The 21030-nt window shown below is 45.3% G+C and overlaps 1 protein-coding gene across 2 annotated transcripts in view; it reads left to right on the top strand.

The window, feature by feature from the left end:
- The window catches only part of Dsp (desmoplakin), a 48061-nt gene that overhangs the window by 8852 nt on the left and 18179 nt on the right, over nt 1-21030 (top strand). For both annotated transcript variants that reach the window (XM_087590528.1, NM_001419598.1), the window contains 10 exon segments: nt 5262-5364; nt 7909-8057; nt 8998-9166; nt 13630-13758; nt 14630-14680; nt 15949-16110; nt 17365-17469; nt 18209-18304; nt 19267-19392; nt 19845-19997. In XM_087590528.1, the coding sequence (XP_087446654.1) occupies nt 5262-5364; nt 7909-8057; nt 8998-9166; nt 13630-13758; nt 14630-14680; nt 15949-16110; nt 17365-17469; nt 18209-18304; nt 19267-19392; nt 19845-19997 (1243 nt within the window).

The raw sequence follows: 21030 nt of genomic DNA, 5'->3' as shown, positions 1-21030 counted from the left end.
CACACTCGGCAGGCCATGAAAATGGATGTCTGACCCAGTGGATTAAAATCCTCTCTGCCTGCCCTTCTCCTTGACGGAGCACAGCGGTTCTGTGTATGAGTCCTCCTCTGGGGCTGAAACACCAGGGTAGCTGCTCTCTTCCCCAATTGCTAACCTCAGCAGGCAGAATCTGACAGAGCCAGTGTGAGCCCAGTTCTCCCTCTGACCCCACTCTGTTTCTTTCCAAAGGGCTTCTTGATTGCACCTCAGCTGGAATTGGGATTTTTACAGGTGAAGACAGGATAAGTAGGCTCCTAGGAGGAGATAACAGAGTTCTCTCTGGTACCCATGGTTTCTCTTCTGCTCTTTCGGTTGCCTATGGTCAACCATGATCCAAAAATACCAAATGGACAGTAGGCAGGAGTTGGGGCTCATGCCTGTGAGCCTGAACACTGGAGTCATAGAGGTAGAATCAGGAATTCAAGGTTACCCTTAGCTACCAAGCCAACTTGGGAACATGAGATCTTGTCTCAAAAATAAATAAATAAATGGGTTAAGGGGCATGGGTCACTCTTGTAATCTTAATACTGAAAAGACTGAGTCGGGCTGCAGAGATGGCTTAGGGGTTAAGAGCACTGACTGCTCTTCCAGAGGTCCTGGGTTCAAATCCCAGCAACCACATGGTGGCTCACAACCATCTGTAATGGGATCCGATGCCCTCTTCTGGTGTCTCTGAAGACAGCTTCGGTGTACTTATATATAGTAAATAAATAAGTCTTAAAAAAAAAAAAAAAGAAAGAAAGAAAAGACTGAGTCAGGACATTGCTCTGATAGTTGGAAGCCAGTCTGGGCTACATAATAAGATCCTGTCTCAAAAACAGAAAATCTGGATAAATCTAAAAATAAACATCCTGAAATTTGAAGTGCCCTTTGCTATAATTGTTGTATTTGTTCCATTTTATTAGTTCTAATCTGTTTATTATGCTTAATTTATAAATTAAAGCATCACCACATATATGTACGAATAGGGAAAAACGATAGCTTTTCAATACTGAGAAAATAGATTTTTAACACTATAGTAAAACAGGATTCACCCCTGGCTTGGTGGCTGTAATTCAAGGCTGGAGTGCATGAGTTTCAGGTCAGCCTGGTGACAGAGTGAGTTCTGGGCTAGCCTGTGCTATAGAGTGAGACGCTAGATTTTAATACAACACAGATTTTAATACTCCTTAAGGTTTCCGACATCCTGTGGAGAGTCTTAGCACTCAGCCACTTAGGTAAAGGTGAAACAGTGGATTAGACATGTGGCAATGTCAGAGGTTCTTTCATTATTCAATTTAGTCCTTTTTTCCAGTCTTAAAGAAGCTTGGCTTCTGTGTACTTCTCTTCTTCATCTACTAAGAAGCAAACAAAAACGCAGGGTTAGTGTATCAAGCACGGGTTGTGGGCACATGCCAGGCCGTTGGTAAGCTAAAGCATTTTTTTAGAGTTAATAACACATGCAGTGTACTTTTAAAAGAATAGTCAGACACTCGTGGGTAGGGAAGAGGAAAAGGTGTCTTCTGCAGGATCGAATAGATCTTAAGTGATAGAACTGTCTTCCCAAACTAGGGGGGCTTAACAAAGGATGGCAGCCCCCAATGCCCTGAGTAAGTGTGTGACTGTCCCAGCTCCCTCTCCCTGGGGGCAGCTCACCTGTGAGTGTCCAGTAGCATCCTCTAGTAGTGGGGGTTCAGGAGCTCCAGAGTTGTGCTTTGTTGCTCGAAGAGTTTCATCTTCAAATTTCAGGATGTTTAAAATGTGTATGACACTTTGGATACATTTATTCACAAATGAGTTTGAACTTCTTGCCTCTGTGAGTGGTGTGTGTGGTGTGAGTGTGTGTGTATGTGTGTGAGTGTGTGTGAGTGTATATCTCACTTTATATAAGTGAGTGTATAGTGTGTGTATATCTCTCTGTGTGTGGGTATGTGTGTGTGGTGTGAGTGTGTGTATGCGTATGTTGTGACTGTGTATATGTGTGTGTGTTGTGTGTTGTGAGAGTGTGTGTATGTGTGTGTGTTGTAAGAGTGTGTGTATTATGTGTGTGTTGTAAGAGTGTGTGTATGTGGTATTTGAGTGTGTGTGCTGTGCGTGAGTGTGTATGTGTGTGAGTATGTGTGAGTGTATATCTCACTTTATATAAGTGAGTGTATAGTGTGTGTATATCTCTGTGTGTGTGGGTATGTGTGTGTGGTGTGAGTGTGTGTATGTGGTATTTGAGTGTGTGTGATGTGAATGTGTGTGATGTGAGTGTGTATGTGTGTGGTTGGTATGAGTATGTGTGGTGTACATGGTATGTGAATGTGTCTGTATGTGAGTGTGCAGTGTGTGTATATCTCTGTGTGGGGGGGATGCTGGGGATTGAACCCGTGGCCTCGCTCATGTTAAGCGCATTCTTTATCAGCCAAACTTGCTGTTTTATCCACTTTTATTTTGAAGTAGATTCTGATTTACAGGAAAGTTGCCAAGCTGGTACAAAGTTCTTATGCATGCCATACCCTGTATCCCTTAACTGTCTTTCTTACGGCTCAGTTTATGGTGTTTTTTTTTTACCATGGCACACCTTGTTAGATCAGTTAAGGGAGTCTGGCTTTTATGGTGTGGAGAGATAACCCTTTCATTCATGTACTTAGAACTGGCATTCTGTGTGGACAGCATCACCTGAATCACCTTGCTGAACAGAAATTTCCAGATGTTTCAGAAGAAAGGTCCCTGCCTTTCAATGAAGGAAACAAACTGGCTCTGAAGCCTAGTACACAAGAAGCTGAGACAGGAGGATTGCTATGACAGTGAGGCCAGCCTGGGCTACATAGTGAATGAGACTATGTAGACTATGAAGTAAAACTTTGTCTCAAATAACCAAAAAAAAGTAAAAGGAAAAAACAAAACCAAAGGAAGAAAAATAAGTAATTTTATTTATAATTATACAAGACTTTCCAATTCTCTCCTTTCCTTTGTATGTCCCTTCCTTTTTTAAATTTATGTAGAATCTCAGGGTTGCCCAGCTTGGCTTTGAACTCCTGAACCCAAGCCATCTTCCCACCTTACCCTCTCCAAAGACCTTCATGATTTCCTGTGTCTCTCCATTTCTCTCTTTGTTTCTTTCATTTCCTTCCGTTTCCTGGCAGGTACACTGGGAAAGTGTTCTAAGGCCGCTGGAATCCGGTACAAGTTAGGACAACAGATGTAGTCTTGTCTGTGTCCCAGCGGCGTGGGAATTGTGCCAGATTCCCTGTGTCACGCTGAGCGGAAGGGAGACTGCTTGTACTCACCGGCAGGAGTCTGAGAAGCTGCCCAGGGTTTGACAGGTGGACACTCAGGCCCTGTGCTGCCTGGGCCTGCCTCAAGAAGCCAGTGTCGTCATTTGGGAGTGGTTCCCAGGGAAGGCTGGGATCCTCACCCACATCCAGCTAGTGCTGGCTTGTTGGGGAGCCTTACTTACAGGGAGGAACCCCGAATAAATGGCAGGAAAAAAAAGAAAGAAAATGCTTTCCTGTGGTGTGGTAATAATGGAGTCAGGCACTGTGGGAGAGGTTCCCACATGTGGGCCTCCTCATCTGGGTATGGTATAGCTTTTGTTTTCTCAACATTTTTCTCCCAGTGCTTAGCTTGTAACCCAAGCCACATGCCAGGCTAGTGCCACACCACTGAACTGTGTCTCTAGGTCGACATCCCCTTTCTTTTAACAGTAGAATTCTTTCTTTAAAACATACAGGGTGGGGTACAGAGATGGCTCAGCCGTTAAGAGCACTAACTGGTCTCTTGGAGGACCTAAGGTCAGTCCCCGGCACCAGTGTTGGGCAGCATACAACCGCCTGTAAGACCAGCTCCAGGGGATCAGATGTCCTCCAACCTCCTCAGCCACCTACACTCGAGGGCACAGGCACACATTCATACACATAGGTTAAAACCTGAAGACATAGAAGGACACACACAGTTCAGTTTGATAGACATCAAGCTGACAGAAGCAGATGCACATTGCACTGGAGCCTGATGAAGGACCAGGCACCCCTAAAGCCCTTTAAGGACTTTCGTTGAAAGAACATACTCAGGTGTCCCTGGAGGCCAGAAGAGGCCGTCTGATCCCCTGGAACTGGAGTTACAGACACTCCATGTGTGAGCTGTCCGGAGTGGTTGCTGAGCTGAATCCAGGTCCTCTGGGTTCTCTGCGAGACTGGTGTATGTGCTTAACCACTAAGCTAACTTGCTACCCCCAAGTTCAGCATCATACAGCATTGTGCAGCATCATACAGCATTGTGCAGCATCATACAGCATCGTGCAGCATTGTAGAGTATATTCATCTGACCTTGTCGTACATATTAGACATAAGTCAATGTACTCTACATCTGTATTAAACCAAGCTGCTGTAAGCAGGGCTGCAGCTTGACTTATAATCATCAAATTAGAAACATAGAACGAGCCTCGTTGTGGGAAGAAACTTCTGTTCAAGAGCCGTTCCATCTTTCTTCTCCTCATACCGAGATTTCCTCACCTCTTGAAGTGATTGTGGAGAATGTTTTTTTTTTTTTTTTTTTTTTTTTTTTTTTTTTTTTTTTTTTTTTTTTGTAGAGTTACCTCTGCTCTTGTCTCCTGTGCCTGGATTCGCTAGTGATATCCCTGTGCTCTGTGCTTGCCATAGATGGACATGTTCTGGGGACTGGGCTGTCGAGAGGGAGGGAGAGGGGAGTGACAGACAGGCCAGATGAGATCACTGGCTGCCGTCACTGGCCATGAGCACCTGAGGAAAAACTGCTTTGAAGGACATTTTGGGGTTAATCTGTGAGATTTTGGCAGCCCACCAAACTTTGTGCTTGGGAGGCAGAGACAAGGAACACTATGAGTTCGAGGCCAGCCTGGTCTACAGAATGAGTTTCATGCCAGCCAGGGCTACACAGAGAAACTGTCTCAACCAAACCAAACAAAAATTCTATGGATTAGAAAATAGTGTGATATCTATTTTAATTTCCCTGACTCGGACAATTGTCCTGTGGTTATATAATTAGTTGTCTTCATTCTCAGGAAGTGTATACTGAAATATTTTGGTGTGAAAGGCCACTGGCCTTGTCAAATGGGTCAGGCAAAGGTGATATAACCACACACGGGTGACATCTGTGTGAGCAACTGTGGCGTCTGAGTTCACAGACTACTTTTGTGCCATTTTTGCAGCCTTCGTGAAAGTTTGATATTACTTTTACATCGATAAAAGTCATCTCATGTCTGGATTTCTTTGTCTCCACAGTCAAACCGGCACCATGTCCAGGCATCAGAACCAGAACACTATCCAAGAACTTCTGCAAAACTGCGCAGACTGTCTGATGCGGGCAGAGCTGATCGCACAGCCGGTAAGCTCCCCTCGTGTCTCCAGTCTGGTTCTTGCTCACGCTGGTTTCTGGGGAGTTCACGCCTTCATCATAGCCTGCGTGTTGTTGAGCCTCTCACCTCATTAGTGTCTCGAGATGGTCCTTTCAGAGCAGTCGAGACAGGGATATTATCTTAATCTATTTTCTGTTGCTAGTAACAATGCCACAGACTGGGGAAACTACAAAGAAGAGAGGTTTGTTTTGGCTCCTGGTCCTGGCAATGACCTTCTTCTTGGCAGAGTCCCCAGGTGGCAGAAGGCATCACATGGCCACAGACAAGAGCACGCAACACTCTAGCCAAGTTGGCTTTTATAACAGACTCACTCTGAACAGGATAACCTATTCATCCACTAATCACATGAATTGATTAGTCACCTATTAAAGTTCTCCTCTGCCCCACTCTCTTGGTTTTCTTGAGATAGTTTCTCTGTGTAATAGCCTTGGCTGTCCCAGAACTCACTCTGTACACCAGGCTGGCCCTGAACTCACAGAGATCTGCCTGCCTCTGGTTTCAGAGAGCTTGGCATTAGAGGTGTGCCTTACCACCCCCAGCAAGTTCTCACTTTTTTTTTTTTTAAGATTTATTTATTTTATGTATGTGAGTACACTGTAGCTGTCTTCAGACACCCCAGGAGAGGGCATCAGATCCCATTACTGATGGCTGTGAGCCACCATGTGGTTGCTGGGATTTGAACTCAGGACCTCTGGAAGAGCAGTCAGTGCTCTTAACCACTGAGCCATCTCTCCAGCCCCAAGTTCTCACTTTTTAAGAGATTCTTTTAACTTTTATTTTCTGTGTTTGGGTGTTTTGCCTGCATGTATGTTTGTGCTCCACATGCCTGGTACCTCTTGAGGGCAGAAGAGGGTGGCAGATTCTTTGGAATTCTAGGTGGTGGTGGTGAACAGCTCTGTAGGTGCTGGGAATCAACCCTGGGTCTTCCAGAAGAGCAGTGTGTTCAGTTAACCACTGAGTAATCTCTCCGGCCATAACTCCTTTTAAAGTGTTTTGAGGGCTTATAGTGGCTCTGGGTTTTCTAAAAGCTGGCCAGGGAATGATGGGGTGGTAGTCACCTTTTCTGTCTTCTTCCCCAGTGACCACGTGTTTTCAGTGCTTGAATTGTGACCTCTTCTCTCCAAAGTTGACATTCATGCTTGGTTTATATCTAGAACCTGCCACACTGCAAATGTTTTAACCCAGAACGTTAATTAATTAATTAATTTTTAACGGAAGGCTATCTTAATGTTCTAGTTTCTTAATTTAGATACTATGTAGATTCTCATAGTAAACATTTAAAGGTATAGGCTGACAGGTGTCAGAGGATCACAGCCAGCACTTGGGAAGCAGAGGCAGGAGGATTCTAAGTTTGAGGCCAGCCTGAACTGCGTAGTGAAACTACCAAAGAACCAGAAGGGAAAGAAGGTGTAGAGAAGGAGGGAGGGAAGGAGGAGGGGAGAGAGGAAAATACATACTTTTAGTTTGTGGTAAAAGGGTGTGGGGGTCAGCACACTGGTCAGTCCTCCCATACCTGGCTGGACCCTTTCATCCAAAGCAGGTACCAGGTATCAGGACTTCATGGAGAACACACGTGCAGCCCTGGGTGTGGTTTATAGTGACTGTAGGTACAGTGCTCCCAGTTTAATTCTCTCGATGTGCACTAAAGTCACTAGAGTGGGTGCTGGGGTAATCGGTGTCATGTCTGTTAACATCTTTGTGTGTAGAGCTGCAGCCGAGGGGGAGAGAGCAGCCAGTGGACAAGGGAGGGCAAGGGCTAAAGGGCAGTGAAGCAGCAGACGAGCTTTCTGTTTAGAAACAACGTCAGCGTGGAGGAGACTCTCGTAAGAAGATACAAAACTGCGTAACTCAGTCTCATATACCTGTCACTGAGCCCCCTCTATTGTGACATCTGACCTAATGGCAGGGTGTCATTCTGCTTTCTTAAAGAACTGAAAAAGTGATGTTCACACACACACACAGACACACACAGACACACACATACACACACACACACGATGCATAATTTGAACTGTTTTTATTACATATAGTGTGTGTGTGTGTGTGTGTGTGTGTGTGTGTGTGTGTGTGTGTGTGTTCGTGCGCATGCTTGTGTATCATGAGTGAGCGACTGCCAGAGGACGCATCTGGAGGTCAAAGAACAATTTTCAGGAGTTTTTCCTTCCTTCCACCATGTGTGCCCTGGGCATCGAACTCTGATCACCAGGCTTGGCGGCAGGTACTGAGCCATTTCACTGGCCCTGGTTTTTGTTTGTTTGTTTGTTTTTGTTTGCTTGCTTTTAAGACAGTGTCTCTCTGTGTGGTACAGGCAGGCCTCGAACTCCTGATCTTCCTGCCTCAGCCTCCAAAGGTGTGGCATTACGAGTGTGTCCCGCCATGTGTTCTGTACAGTTCGAAGTGAGCTGTCGGATGAGGGGGCTTGTGCTGTCTGTCATGTTACAAGAGAAGGTTTGCTTTCACTGACGCGTTTGAGATTTTTCCTTATGTATCTTCATGCAAATTCCTCCTGCTAGGAACTGAAGTTCGGAGAAGGAATCCAGCTGGCGTGGAACAGAGAACTGGATGAGTATTTCACTCAAGCCAATGATCAGATGGAAATCATAGATGGCTTGATCCGGGAGATGAGGCAGATGGGCCAGCCCTGTGATGCGTATCAGAAAAGGTATTGCCTGCAGAACGTAGGTGGGGGGACCCCCAGTGGGTGACTTCAGGCTTTTTCCAAGAAGAGGCACACACTCCCCAAGGACAATTCCCTCATTTGGGATTGTGCAACTTATCCAGTTCAAATATAAAATTGCAAACTTCATCTTTAGTGGACCCCTCCCCCGCCCCCAACCCAGAGATGCTATAAGAATTAAATAGACCTGCCAAAAAAATGATCGTTCAAAAAACTCAGGCTCTACTACCTAAAGACTATACATGGACTGACCCTGGACTCTGACCTCATAGGTAGCATTGAATACCCTAGTAAGACCACCAGTGGAAGGGGAAGCCCTGGGTCCTGCTAAGACTGAACCCCCAGTGAACGTGATTGTTGGGGGGAGGGCAGCAATGGGGGGAGGATGGGGACGGGAACACCCATCGAGAAGGGGAGGGGGAGGGATTAGGGGGATGTTTGCCTGGAAACCGGGAAAGGGAATAACACTCGAAATGTAAATAAGAAATACTCAAGTTAATAAAAAACAAAAACAAAAACAAAAACAAAAACAAAAAACAAAACTTGGGCTCTTCCTGGAGCGGCTGCAGAGCCTTGTGATCCTGGGTGTTTGGGAAGTTGAGGCAGGAGAATCAAGAACTCAAGGCCTGCCTGGACAGTTTAGTGAGATCTCATCTCAAAATGAATTGCCTGGGTTTTGCCCTTTAAAGAAGGACAAAGGATGTGGTAGAGTACTTGCCCAGCATGCAGGAAGCCTTGGGCTCAGTCTCCAGTGCTGTAAAAACCTCTAGAATGGTTTAAGGAGCTAAACAGGTCGAGAGCCCTCCCTCCATTCAGGCAGCAGCAGAGGCCTCTGGTACAGCATCTGCCTTTTCAAGAGGCTACTGTCAAGCTTCATCTAAGGCTGTTTCCTTGTGACAGCGGCCCTGTTTTCCTTTCCTTTCAGACTGCTTCAGCTCCAGGAACAGATGCGAGCCCTGTACAAGGCCATCAGTGCCCCTCGAGTGCGAAGGGCCAGCTCCAAGGGAGGGTACACTTGTCAGAGTGGCTCCGGGTGGGATGAATTCACCAAACGCCTGACGGGCGAGTGCCTGGGCTGGATGAGGCAGCAGAGGGTAAGTGACCTTACAAGTGCTCGCTTAGACGCCTAACCTAGGTAGTTTCGACATAGGTGACGTCACAGTCAGCACCAGCCCCCCCAGGGTCAGCAACCTGCTAAGTCACGGGGTCATTCTACCCACGTTGCCACTGACCTCATCTGTCTCCCACATAGGCTGAAAAGGAAGAAAAGAGCTCTTCCATGGCTTGTCTGAAACAGTAATGCAAGAGAGAGAACAGTTGAAATTAGAAACAAAATTATAAAATAATATCATGTGGGAGGTGTTGGGCACCATGAGTGACACTGGGTCTTCTGGTTTGGGCTCCCTGGTGGTGGCTTTTTGAAGTTCGGTTGTCCGGCTGTGGAAGTCTCCCGTCACTTGTGTGGGTGTGGAGTCAAATAATGGCCCAGGAAGCATGTGCTGATCCTTTCCCTGCAACTGGAGTCTCTACAAAGTATCTTCCAAGGCTAATTACTGTTTTGTTGTTTTATGTAGTAATTAAGCCCGATAATGAACAGGTGGCCTGAGAAACATGCCGTAATCATGTAGATGGGAATTTTATAATGAAAACCTTCTAATGAGCCAGCCTTCTTTGAGAGGTGGATGTCTTAAAGTGGTACATTGTGGAGAGGTTGTTATGCCGTGCTCTAAGAACCTGATTAATTGTTGGACCCATTTCTTAGTGGTTCTAAAATTTCTTAGCCATTTAAGCACACACACACACACCCACACACACCCTTTTCTTTGAGTCTGGGTTGAATTGTGTTGCCAGGGTTAGTCTTGAACATGCAGACTCAAGCCATTCTCCAGATCAACCTCTGGGATATCTCGGACCTCAGGGAAGAGCCCTTTACACCCAGTCTTTAAAAGGTTTGGGTGTATTCTTGTGTGGTGTTTCCTTTTGCTACTAATCATTCATTCACTGACTCATTCATTTATTTTTATTTTTTTATGCTTAATTTTGTTTGTTTTGTTTTCGTGTGTGTGTGTGTGTGTGTGTACCACATGTATGTACCACATACATGTGTGTGTACCAAATGTATGCAGTGCCCAGCAGAGGGCATTTAAACCCCAAGAGCTAGATGGTTTAGAACCAGCTACCATATGCACGCTGGGAACCGAACTCACATCCTCTAAAAGAACAGTTAGGGTTCCTAACCAATGAGAAATCTCACCATACCTATTTGAGTTTGTTCGTTTGTTACTTGGTTTTTGAGACAGAGTCTTGCTTTGTAGCTCAGGCCAGCCTTGAACTTGTGATCCTTCTGTCTCATCCTCCAAGATAATGAGATTGTAGTATATTCTACTATGCCCCCCCAACCAATACACACACACACACACACACACACACACACACACACACACACACTATAAAGACCATAAACTATTGCGGAAAGTGGAGTAGATAGCGTCATAAAGTCAAAGATGACCTCAGAAACTTAACTACAAACTTGTTTGCATGTCTTTAGATTCCCTAAAGTCTTTGAAGATTTCTGTAATTTTTGAGACGGGGTCTCATAGAACCTAAACTGTGTAGCTCAGATGACTTTGAGCTACTGAGGCCCTGGCTTCCACCTCTGAACACACAGTTCTTGAAGGTTCATCATGTTGGCACCATGCTAGAAAGTGAGGGCTCAAAAATTATGGTCCATTGTTATGAGGATAAATACTGTTGAAGACGAGAAACATCCCAAGTGATTGCCCACGAGGGCTTTAATAAAGTCTTGTTTAGGAGTTGAAAGAATGTGAATGATTTGAGGTAATGGGGCTAAAACTGTAGCCTTCAAGGATCCTTGATGGGAGACAAGAGAAACTTTGAACCAAAGTAATTATGAGACGTCATATCCCCTGATGTCTTCTAAGCCAGTGAGACAGTTAAGTGACAGCTCAGAATTAGTCATTTTCTGTATTGCTGTGGGTGTAGCATTGTGGGGTGCTTTGTAGAGCTGGGTGTGGTGGTAGATGCCTATAATCTCAGCCTGGGCTACATAGGGGAGCTTTGTCTCCAACCCCAACAGATGGACAAATGACGACCACACACACACACACACACACACACACACACACACACAAATTAAAGCAAAGAAGATTTGGTAGAAAAATCTCTACATCTTTAAACTTCAGAAAATGGCGTTCTCACGCGGCCATCATTGATCCATCGTTTTCTGACACCCGTCCATGAGCCTCGATTTTGATACGGTGTCGGGTGCTTCTTAGAGTTCTCAGCAAACTAAAAGCTGTCTGAGTCCTGCTGGAGGTTTGCCCCAGGATCTGTGTGGCCATTTCCTTCTCACCCCACCTTCCCCCACACATAGCCAGCATTCTTCACTCACTCCCAGGAGACCTAGCAGAGGACTGTGCTGATAAGAGAGCCGATTCCCCAGCCGTGTTCAGGAGGCAGACACACATCTCCCTGCCAGTCTTCTGCTTTGTTTCCCTGATCTGTGCTTCTGCTGATGGTCGAGCCAGATACAGTACACCCGGCAGGTAATGAGCTGTGTGAGCTGGCCCTGGGTCATCTCTGCCTTCCCAGGGAGCACTTGCTGTTCCTGTTTTAAACACTGGCAGTTGCTGGACAAGGCCAAAGTCCTTGCTAACCTTCAGTTCTCTGACTCTGAAATGGCTCCTCTCTGAAGCCTTGCCAAGGGCACCAGAACATGGGTGTGGCTTCGGACAATTGTGTTCTGTTCTTGCTGCCATCCCAGAATGGGTTGTTTGCCCTTGGCATGTCAGAGAGATGACACGGGTGATTTAGAAATTTACATGTGCTTGTGCAAAAGGAGGAAGAGATGGTGGATCTGACCAGAATGAAAGGTGCCAGGGAAGGAAACAATGTATTTGATTCTTACTGTGAAACAGCCTTAAATTGCAAGCTCAAGTGATAAATCTAGTCAGATTTCACATTATGTAAACCCATAGTCCTAGCGTTGTTACCAACATTAATCAGAACAAAGGATCTTGAGTTTGCTTGGTATCTTCCCTTTGAAACGGACCATAGAGAGTTTTTAACAATTTGAAAGGAATTTTCAACGCTGAATTTCTGAGCCAACAGTTAACTATGTAGCATTCATCAACGTAACTTGGGGCTGGATATGTAGCCGAAGGGTAGGGCACTTGCCTAACTTTTCTGAGGCTGTAGGTTCGATCCCCTGAATAGCGATAACAAACAAAAGATAAGTAAAAGAAGTAAGCAACGGCAGCTTCCTTGGGTTAGGGATTTTGTTTGAGAGGCAGAGGACATCTAACGTCCATTTAAAAATGAATAAAGAAGCCAGGCGGTGGTGGTGCATGCCTTTGATCCCAGCACTCGGGAAGCAGAGGCAGGAGGATCTCTGTGAGTTCAAGACCAGTATGGTCTACAGAGTGAATTCCAGGACAATCAGGAATACATGGAGAAACCCTGTCTCAAAAATGAAACAAAACGGGGTTGGGGATTTAGCTCAGCGGTAGAGCGCTTGCCTAGCGAGCGCAAGGCCCTGGGTTCGGTCCCCAGCTCCGAAAAAAAAAAAAAAGAAAAAAAAATGAAACAAAACAAAACAACACCCAAAACAAACAAATAAAGAAATGGCTTTAGAACTTAAAATCTATCATTCACACTGCTATCTAGTCATACAAATTCACATTTTATTTCTTTTATCTCTTTAAAAATGTAAGCATTATTATTGTGTGTGAGTGCCAGGCACAGGTACAGGGAGGGACCAGAAGACAAGTTTTGAGCATCAGTTCTCTGCCCTTCTCCTGTGGGTTCTGGGAATCAGAATCCAGTGTTATTCTTGCATAACCATCCCTTTTACCTGCTGAGCCATTTTGCCAGCCCCGCCCCCACATGTGCACTCTCATACGTAGACTCTCTTTCTTCAGAAGAGTGATCTGGATTGCACAGAACCCATGACTGAATTTCTTCCTCAGTTCACCTTGGGCTGGAACCAAACTAACTGAGGATGTCTTTGGTGATTCTCCTTAGCTATTTGGTAATCTCAACCCTTTAAATTTTATTTTGGCTTCAGACATAGTTCATATAGTTTTTTTTTCTTTCTTTCTTTTTCACTAAGACAGGGCCTTGCTGTGTCCTTAGGCTAGGTTTTTTTTTTTAAACAAATGAATACATCTTTAAAGATTTATTTATTTATTTCATGTATACTAGCTGTCTTCAGACACACCAGAAGAGGGCATCGGATCCCATTACAGATGGTTGTGAGTCACCATGTGGTTACTAGGAATTGAACTCAGGACCTCTGGAAGAGCAGTCAGTGCTCTTAACCGCTGAGCCATCTCTCCAGCCCCTTAGGCTAGTTTTGAACACCTAGGCTCAAGTAATCTTCCCACCTTAGCTTCCTGGGTGGTTGTGTGTTTTGAGTTTTATCTGAAGCAGAGTTGCGTATGATCTCTCTCTCTTGACCCCTGACGCTCTAGAGAAAGGAGTCTGTTGCTAGGGAGGATAATAAAGGGTGTGCTCCCTTCCCCCTCTCTGACTGCAGGCGGAAATGGACCTGATGGCCTGGGGTGTGGACTCTGGTTCAGTGGAGCAGCACATCAACAGCCACAGGAGTATCCACAATGCCATCGGAGACTACCGCTGGCAACTGGACAAGATCAAAGCAGACCTGGTACTTCTCACGTTCATCAAGGAGTCTATAGAAGGGCCTATCGCTTAGGCAAATTTGTCTGCAACCCAAGACTATTATTATCTTTCTAAGAGTCTAGAAATTAAAACAAAAACAACCCCCTAAACCCTATTGTCTGTCTAAAAGGGAAGCGGAAGATTTTATGGGCCCTGGAGAAGGAGTTGATCCAGATATTAGGCGCATGCAGGAGGATATCATGAGTTTGCGATTTATAAATGCGTATTTGTAGAGGCGGTAGACCGATAATTACTACAGAAAGCAAAGCGTCGCCTACCAGAAGAGAGTGAGATTAGCATGTAGCTTATATTGCTGGTGGAGTTGGTCAGCGCCCCACTCCTAGGTGGGGATAAAGTCACATCTGTCCTGAAGGAAATTGTGTCTCATATATCTCTCCTGTGCTGGGAAAATGTCAGAGTTGGGGGAAGTGGAGAACGAAGGCACAGGATAGGAGTCTGATCTCAGTGCTTGCTCCCCACACCCAGCCCCAGCCCCATGTGTGATCCTTAGACCTAAGTTTTCATTTTCACTTTGTTCTGCCTTGCTCTTGTCCATTTGAGTATCTGCTCACCTTTCTCCTTCATGTCTCTAAGATCTGGAGGATCCGAAATCATATTTCCTTCAGCAAGTTTTTAAGTGACAGAATACCTTGTGGTGAAGGGAGGAGTGGCTAGGGAGGGGCCTTCAACCTCTTTGGGGAAAGGTCACGGTGGGCAAAAGACTTAATCGAGCAATTGCTTCTTTTTACTGAGAGAGCTGAGGCTAGCACCATAGAAGGAAGCATAGAAGGGGCTACACTCTCTATAGACCTCCATGAAAGGGATTAAATATTTACCTGTGTTTCCTTATCTTCCAGCGTGAGAAGTCCGCAATCTATCAATTGGAGGAGGAATATGAAAACCTGCTGGTAAGCTTGTTTAACCTCCGCTAATTCCGTTCAATTACTCAAGAGGTAAACACCTCTGGGGGTGGGGGTGGGGGACCATACACTGCCTTAGAGTTCAGCAAAGACCCTGCATATACACTGGCCCTTGTGTTCATAGATTATAATTTTGTTGTTCCTGATTTTCTTTTAGAATTGGAATTTCAAATGTTTTGTTTTATTTTGTTGTCGGAAGGCAGAACCTAGCACTGTTCTGGGGTTTTTGTTGTTGTTGTTGTTGTTTGTTTGTTTGTTTGTTTTTTGTTTTTTTTGTTTTTTTTTTTTTAGTTAAAATTTCAAATCAATGACTCTTGTTAGATGCATCTAAAGTGACAAAGGTTTGCAGCCCTTTCTAACAAGTATAAACACAAACAAAATGTTTTCCTCGCATATTTTTACAAATCTGTCACTGTCTCCAGACAGATGCTATGTCAGTTGCTTGATCCCAGAGCAGAGATTTCCACTTTTCTGTTTGGCTCATCCGATTTATTTCCACCTTTCTCATATTTCCTTGCTGACTGCAATGCTTTTAAGATAGTGTGGCTCCTGGTAACAGACTACTTTTCTTTCCTGTTGGGATGGGCATAAGACTGGAACTTTAAATTTGTGGGGGCAAAGTCTGACTTACCAAGAGAGAACACTTAATTTATCTAGGAGTCTAGTTCCCCCTAATTATCTAAAATGATTAAACTCAGGCATCATTATCTTTTAAGTTTTTATTTATTACAGTTGGTGTGCGTATGTGTGTATATATGTACCGCACATGTATACTATAGTGTACATGCCATAGTGGATGTGGTGGTCAGAGGACAACTTTGTAGAGTCAGTTCCCTGCATGGGTCCTGAGACTTGAACTCAGGTTGGCAGGCTCGTCCAGAAAATGCTTTGCCTGAGCGATCTAGCTGGCTTCAAATCATTTTCTGAATCAAGACTCTTCAGAGGCTGGAGACATAGCTCAAAAGCAGGGTGCTTCTCCAGCATGAGGGGCGCCCTGAGTTCCCCTAGCACCAGGAGAAAAGATGAGAATGACCATTCGGAATGATTGGCTCTGAGATACCCATGATCCCACGGGCATCACCAGTTTAGACAGGGCCTCTCTCCTATACCAGGTGAATGCAGCAGGTCAAGGGGTTTTTGCCCAGCCTCAGATGGTTTTGATAAAGAACTCTTATCTGTTCAGTCTGCGGAGAATGCTGTCCCTCTGTGTCCTTACACTGTCGTCATCCTAACGCCGTTCTCAACCTTGTCCACAGAAAGCCTCCTTCGAGAGGATGGACCACCTGCGCCAGTTGCAAAACATCATCCAGGCCACCTCGAGAGAGATCATGTGGATCAATGACTGTGAGGAGGAGGAGCTGCTGTATGACTGGAGCGACAAGAACACAAACATCGCTCAGAAGCAGGAGGCCTTCTCTGTAAGACGCCTACCTTGCCTTTCGGGGGGCAGGGGAGAGGTCTTTTTAAAATAATTTGATCAGCCACTCGTAAGTGGGTCCACTGTTCAGTGATGTAAGATTTATTTAGTTTTATTTTATGTGTTTGGGTGTTTTGCTTGCCTGTGTACCATCTGTGTACCATGTGCCTGCAGTGCCCATAATTGCCAAAAGAGGGCATCGGAGTCCCAGGAACTCCAGTTGCCAGAGCTTGTTAGCTGCTGTGTGAGTGCTGGGAATCAAACCCAGGTCCCCTGGAAGAGCAATCAGTGTTCTTTTTTTTTTTTTTTTTTTGGTTCCTTTTTTTTGGAGGTGGGGACCGAACCCAGGGCCTTGCGCTTCCTAGGTAAGCGCTCTACCACTGAGCTAAATCCCCAGCCCCGCAATCAGTGTTCTTAATCACTGAGCATCTCTCCAGCCGCTCCCCCTTTATTTTTAAAGAGATAGAGTTTCCCTCCGTTAGTCAGAAAAGCTACTACATTTTGGAACTCAATCATCCTGCTTTATCCTACCAACTAGATAGGACTATGGGGATATGACATTGCTGGCTAACCATCCCCCAAGCCCAAGTTCATTGTTTAGTATCCATGAAGACAGAGTGATTCATGGGTAGTGTGTGTGGAGATTAGTCTATCCGGAAACCCCAGAGGGGTGGAACAGTGGAACAAAACCTGAAATTTGGCATCAGAACGTGTTACGTGGTGAGCACCTACAATTTGAAAATCTGAAATCCAGAATGCTCCCTCTGAAGCTTTTTGAGTGCCACCATGGAGCCATAAGTAGACTCTTCCATATCTGAGTTCAGGTGACAGGTGGCCGTCAAATCCAGGAGCTCCCAAAATTCTATATAAAATTATTTTCGGGCTATTGGGTAGAAAACAAAAATAAGTCTTATCTTTAGGCTTGGATTCTACCTCCAAACTATCTCTCTGAATATTTAAATATTTTAGAATAGTAAACCCCAAGCATTTGGAGTTAGGGATGTTTAACATATATTGGTGGCAATGTTATTAATTACCTGCGTGGTCTTGGTCAGGTCATAGCCCTAGTCTCATCTCGGCCCCTCACTAACATTGGTTTCCCAAGTGGCTGTGGTTCTTGAGGACAATGTAATGTGAGTCCTCAGCATCACTTGTTCCCAGAATGCAGTTTTCTGCGCAGCCACCTCTGAAGAGCGTAACGTAACAGAAATCTAACTGCGACTTGTGCTAAGGCTTTCGTCCTTTCTTTTCGCAGATCCGCATGAGTCAACTGGAAGTCAAGGAAAAGGAGCTCAACAAGCTTAAACAAGAAAGTGACCAACTTGTCCTCAATCAGCATCCAGCGTCAGACAAAATCGAGGTAAGTTTCATGGGATTCACATTCTTGTTAGGGAGAAAAACATTTCACAACAGACATCTTTGTGGGCGAATGATTCTTCTCCATTACGAAGCTGGGCCAACTTTACTTTCTAGTTTAGGATCAGCACCCTAGGCTAGGATTTGGCTTTCGTTTTTTCCCTGGAAAAAATATTTTAGACTCTACCAGATGATCTCTGGTAGAGATCACAGTTACCTAACTTGGTTGTTGCATCACAGAAGCAGCTATGGACAGTGTGTAAGTGAACCACCCTGGTCATATTTCAATAAAGCTTTATTTATAAATAAAGGCAGTGGGCCAGATGTAGCTTCTTGGACAGCATTTGCTGACTTTTGCTGGAGACTGCTATCTGTGACCTGTACCCAGGGCTGATGGAGCTGATGGATCACACATTCCTGTGATCTAGCTCCTGTCCCAGAACAGGCTTGGAGTTCTGAACGGATTCCCACACTGGTGCTATATGCACCATATCCGTTCTGATTGGTCAGAAAATACACAACTAAGGCAAGACCCATTTTGACTGGTCCCTTTGGTGGTAGCTGTTTGTAAGAACTGTTTGCACCAAGAAATCTCAGGTGGGACTTCTGTCTCCAATCATTAGACGTGGGGTGAAATAAAGAGGCATCTTTTTCATCTGGCTCATGGGTCTGTGCAGGAGGCATCCTTCTGGGCCTCTGAGTGGACACGAGGCAGCTGACATCTTGACGTTTTCTTGTTTCAGGCATATATGGATACTCTTCAGACACAGTGGAGTTGGATTCTGCAAATCACCAAGTGCATCGATGTCCACCTCAAAGAAAATGCTGCCTACTTTCAGGTTTTTAGACATATCTTTTTTTAAAAAAAAATCTACATTCTTGTGTGTGTGTGTGTGTGTGTGTGTGTGTGTGTGTGTGTGTGTGTGTGTGTGTGTTTGTGGTGTGTGTGGTGGCTGCATGCCACTATGGGAATGTAGAAGTCAGAGGACAACTACTTGAGATGGTCCTAGTGATTGTCGGATACGGCAACAGGCATCTTTACCCACCAAACCATCTCGTTGGGCCTGCCAGATATTTTAGAGTGGCCATGGAACCTCGAGAAGAGTGTTGACATCAGTGATGAAGCCTGGTTCTAGCTTTCTGGAATTAACACGTGATTGTGTAATTTTAGAACAGGTCACAACTCCAGGCTTCAGTTTCTCGTGTACAAAACAAGGAGCTCAGACCCCAGGGTGATCTCCGGAGAACTTTTCCTAGTCTAAAATAACACACCACGTGCCTGCATTGTATGGCTGAGGTGTTTCTAAGCACATGTCACTTGGCCCTGCTACCAAGTCTGTGAGTGTCCTCTACTAGAATCTTTTCCTATAGCCACTTAGCAGAGGTTTGTGTGGGGGTGACAGTTCTCGAAACGGAACTACTAAGTGATCCTGTTGCTTACATTTCTCCCCAGTGTTAGCAAAACGCTCAGGGTAATTAAGCAGAGAAAACATTTATTTGGACGACAGTTTTAGACGGTCCAGTCTGTAGCCCGGGGTCCACATCATTCTAGTTGGTGAAGAGGTAGCGCCTCACAGTGGGAGGAAGATGAGGCGGCTAGGGCCCTCTGATTCTCTCTGAGAGTCCACCCCAACGATCAGACCACCCACCATGCCCCTTCTGTAGATTTCACTGTCCCCATTAGCGCCACCCCAGGAACCCAGCTTTTCACACACAAGCCTTTGGGTGACATTCAAGATCCAAACCCTGGCGTTTTCTCAAGTTCCTCTTTACTGACAATGACTGTTGTCATCCTGAACAGTTTTTTGAAGAGGCCCAGTCAACTGAAGCCTACCTGAAGGGACTGCAGGACTCCATCAGGAAGAAATACCCCTGTGACAAGAACATGCCCCTCCAGCACCTGCTGGAGCAGATCAAAGAGCTGGAGGTACTGTGCCACACCCAGACCCTCAGCAGCTGCACCAGGGGCGGGGGCGGTGGGTTAACACGATGGGCTGTGCTAGACTACAGCCCACACAGGGCCCACACCTCAATTTCGTCATCTTTCTGTGGCGTGCCCAGCTACTGTAGGGAAGGGCTTTTGCTTCAGTATCTCAGTAATTTACAGAAAACAAGAGCAGAGAGAACACCATGACTTGACTTGACAAGACCCTTGGGAAAACACCTCACATTTTATCCACATGGTCATTTCATGGAGATAGCCTTTCCTGCTCGATTAATTCCAAAGGCTGACTGTGGAAGGTTATGTTACCTCATGACGTATTTCGGGCTTATTGTCACTCATGGAACTGTTGCAATATTTAACTTGGATGTTGTGGCAGAGGTCTCTAAAGCTCACGGGGCGCCCATGTTGAAGGCAGATTGTATTTGCAATTGCAGAAAGAACGGGAGAAGATCCTGGAATACAAGCGTCAGGTGCAGAACTTGGTGAACAAGTCCAAGAAGATCGTGCAGCTGAAGCCTCGGAACCCAGACTACAGAAGCAACAAACCCATTATTCTCAGGGCCCTCTGCGACTACAAACAAGACCAGGTGTGTGCTCCACGTCCAGGAGCAGAGCAAAGCCTCCTCTTTCTTCACATAAGCTTTTGTCAACCAAGAGGGCAAAACTAGTCTTAGTTCCAATAAGGACCGTAGTCGAGTCTTTTCTAAGTAAAGCAATCACCCGTTGAACCAAAGCAGTAACACTGAGCTGCCCCTGGGAACTATCAGGGATTAGAACAGTAGCTGCTTCCTTTGGGTGCTGGAGAAGGAAGGTGAAGCTCCCTCCGTGTTATGCTGAGCGCAGACTACATCTGAGATCCAGCCTCACCTAGACGATGGGTATCTTGAAGGTTTAAAACCTTTCAAAGGTTCACTTTTCCTTCTTGTGGTACCTAAGGCTTGTTTGTGAACACCCCATCTTTAAGTTTCAGAGAAGATAAACGAGAGAGAGCACTGTTGTGGCGCTTGTAAAGTGAGTTGTTGGCAGTTCTGGATCACGTCCATCCTGTAGGCTCTGTGGGAAGCTTGATGCAGGTTTACATTAGTTTACATTAGTGGCTGTTTTTATCTGTGACTCCTCCCGTCTGCTTCCTTACAATCAAATTCTGAAGGATCTAAGAGGCAAAATGTGTTTACCCAGTTAGAGGAGCTTTGTGAAACAGGGGTCTGTTCTACCCTGGGGCATGTTCTAAGGTCATGTGTGGGGAGAAAGAAGTTAGGCTGAATGTGAGGGCCCACGTCTGTACTCTTAGAACCTGAAAGGTAGAGACAGAATTCCCTTACATGGAAAGGCAGCCCAGGGTGGAGAGGGAGACCTTTTTTTGAGAAACAACCAAAATCAAACAACAACAAAAGCAAAAAGCCAATACCAACAACAAACAAAACAAAAAAGGAAGGAAGGAAAGAAGGAAAGAAGGAAGGAAGGTAGGGAAAAATTAAGTTGGATTGAAATATGAGGTGAAAATTTATGTTCAGATAGACAGTTGCCCTAATATGCAGGCTGGTATTTTTTTTTATTGTTATTTGTTTTGGTTTTCTTCTTCCTCTGGTGTGAGGGATCAGGGCTACGAAAGCACTTTGT

The sequence above is a fragment of the Rattus norvegicus genome, chromosome 17, assembly GCF_021556685.1.
Source record: "Rattus norvegicus strain SHRSP/BbbUtx chromosome 17, alternate assembly SHRSP_T2T, whole genome shotgun sequence".
In the NCBI taxonomy this organism is placed as follows: Eukaryota; Metazoa; Chordata; class Mammalia; order Rodentia; family Muridae; genus Rattus; species Rattus norvegicus.
This window is presented reverse-complemented; position numbering and strand designations above follow the sequence as displayed.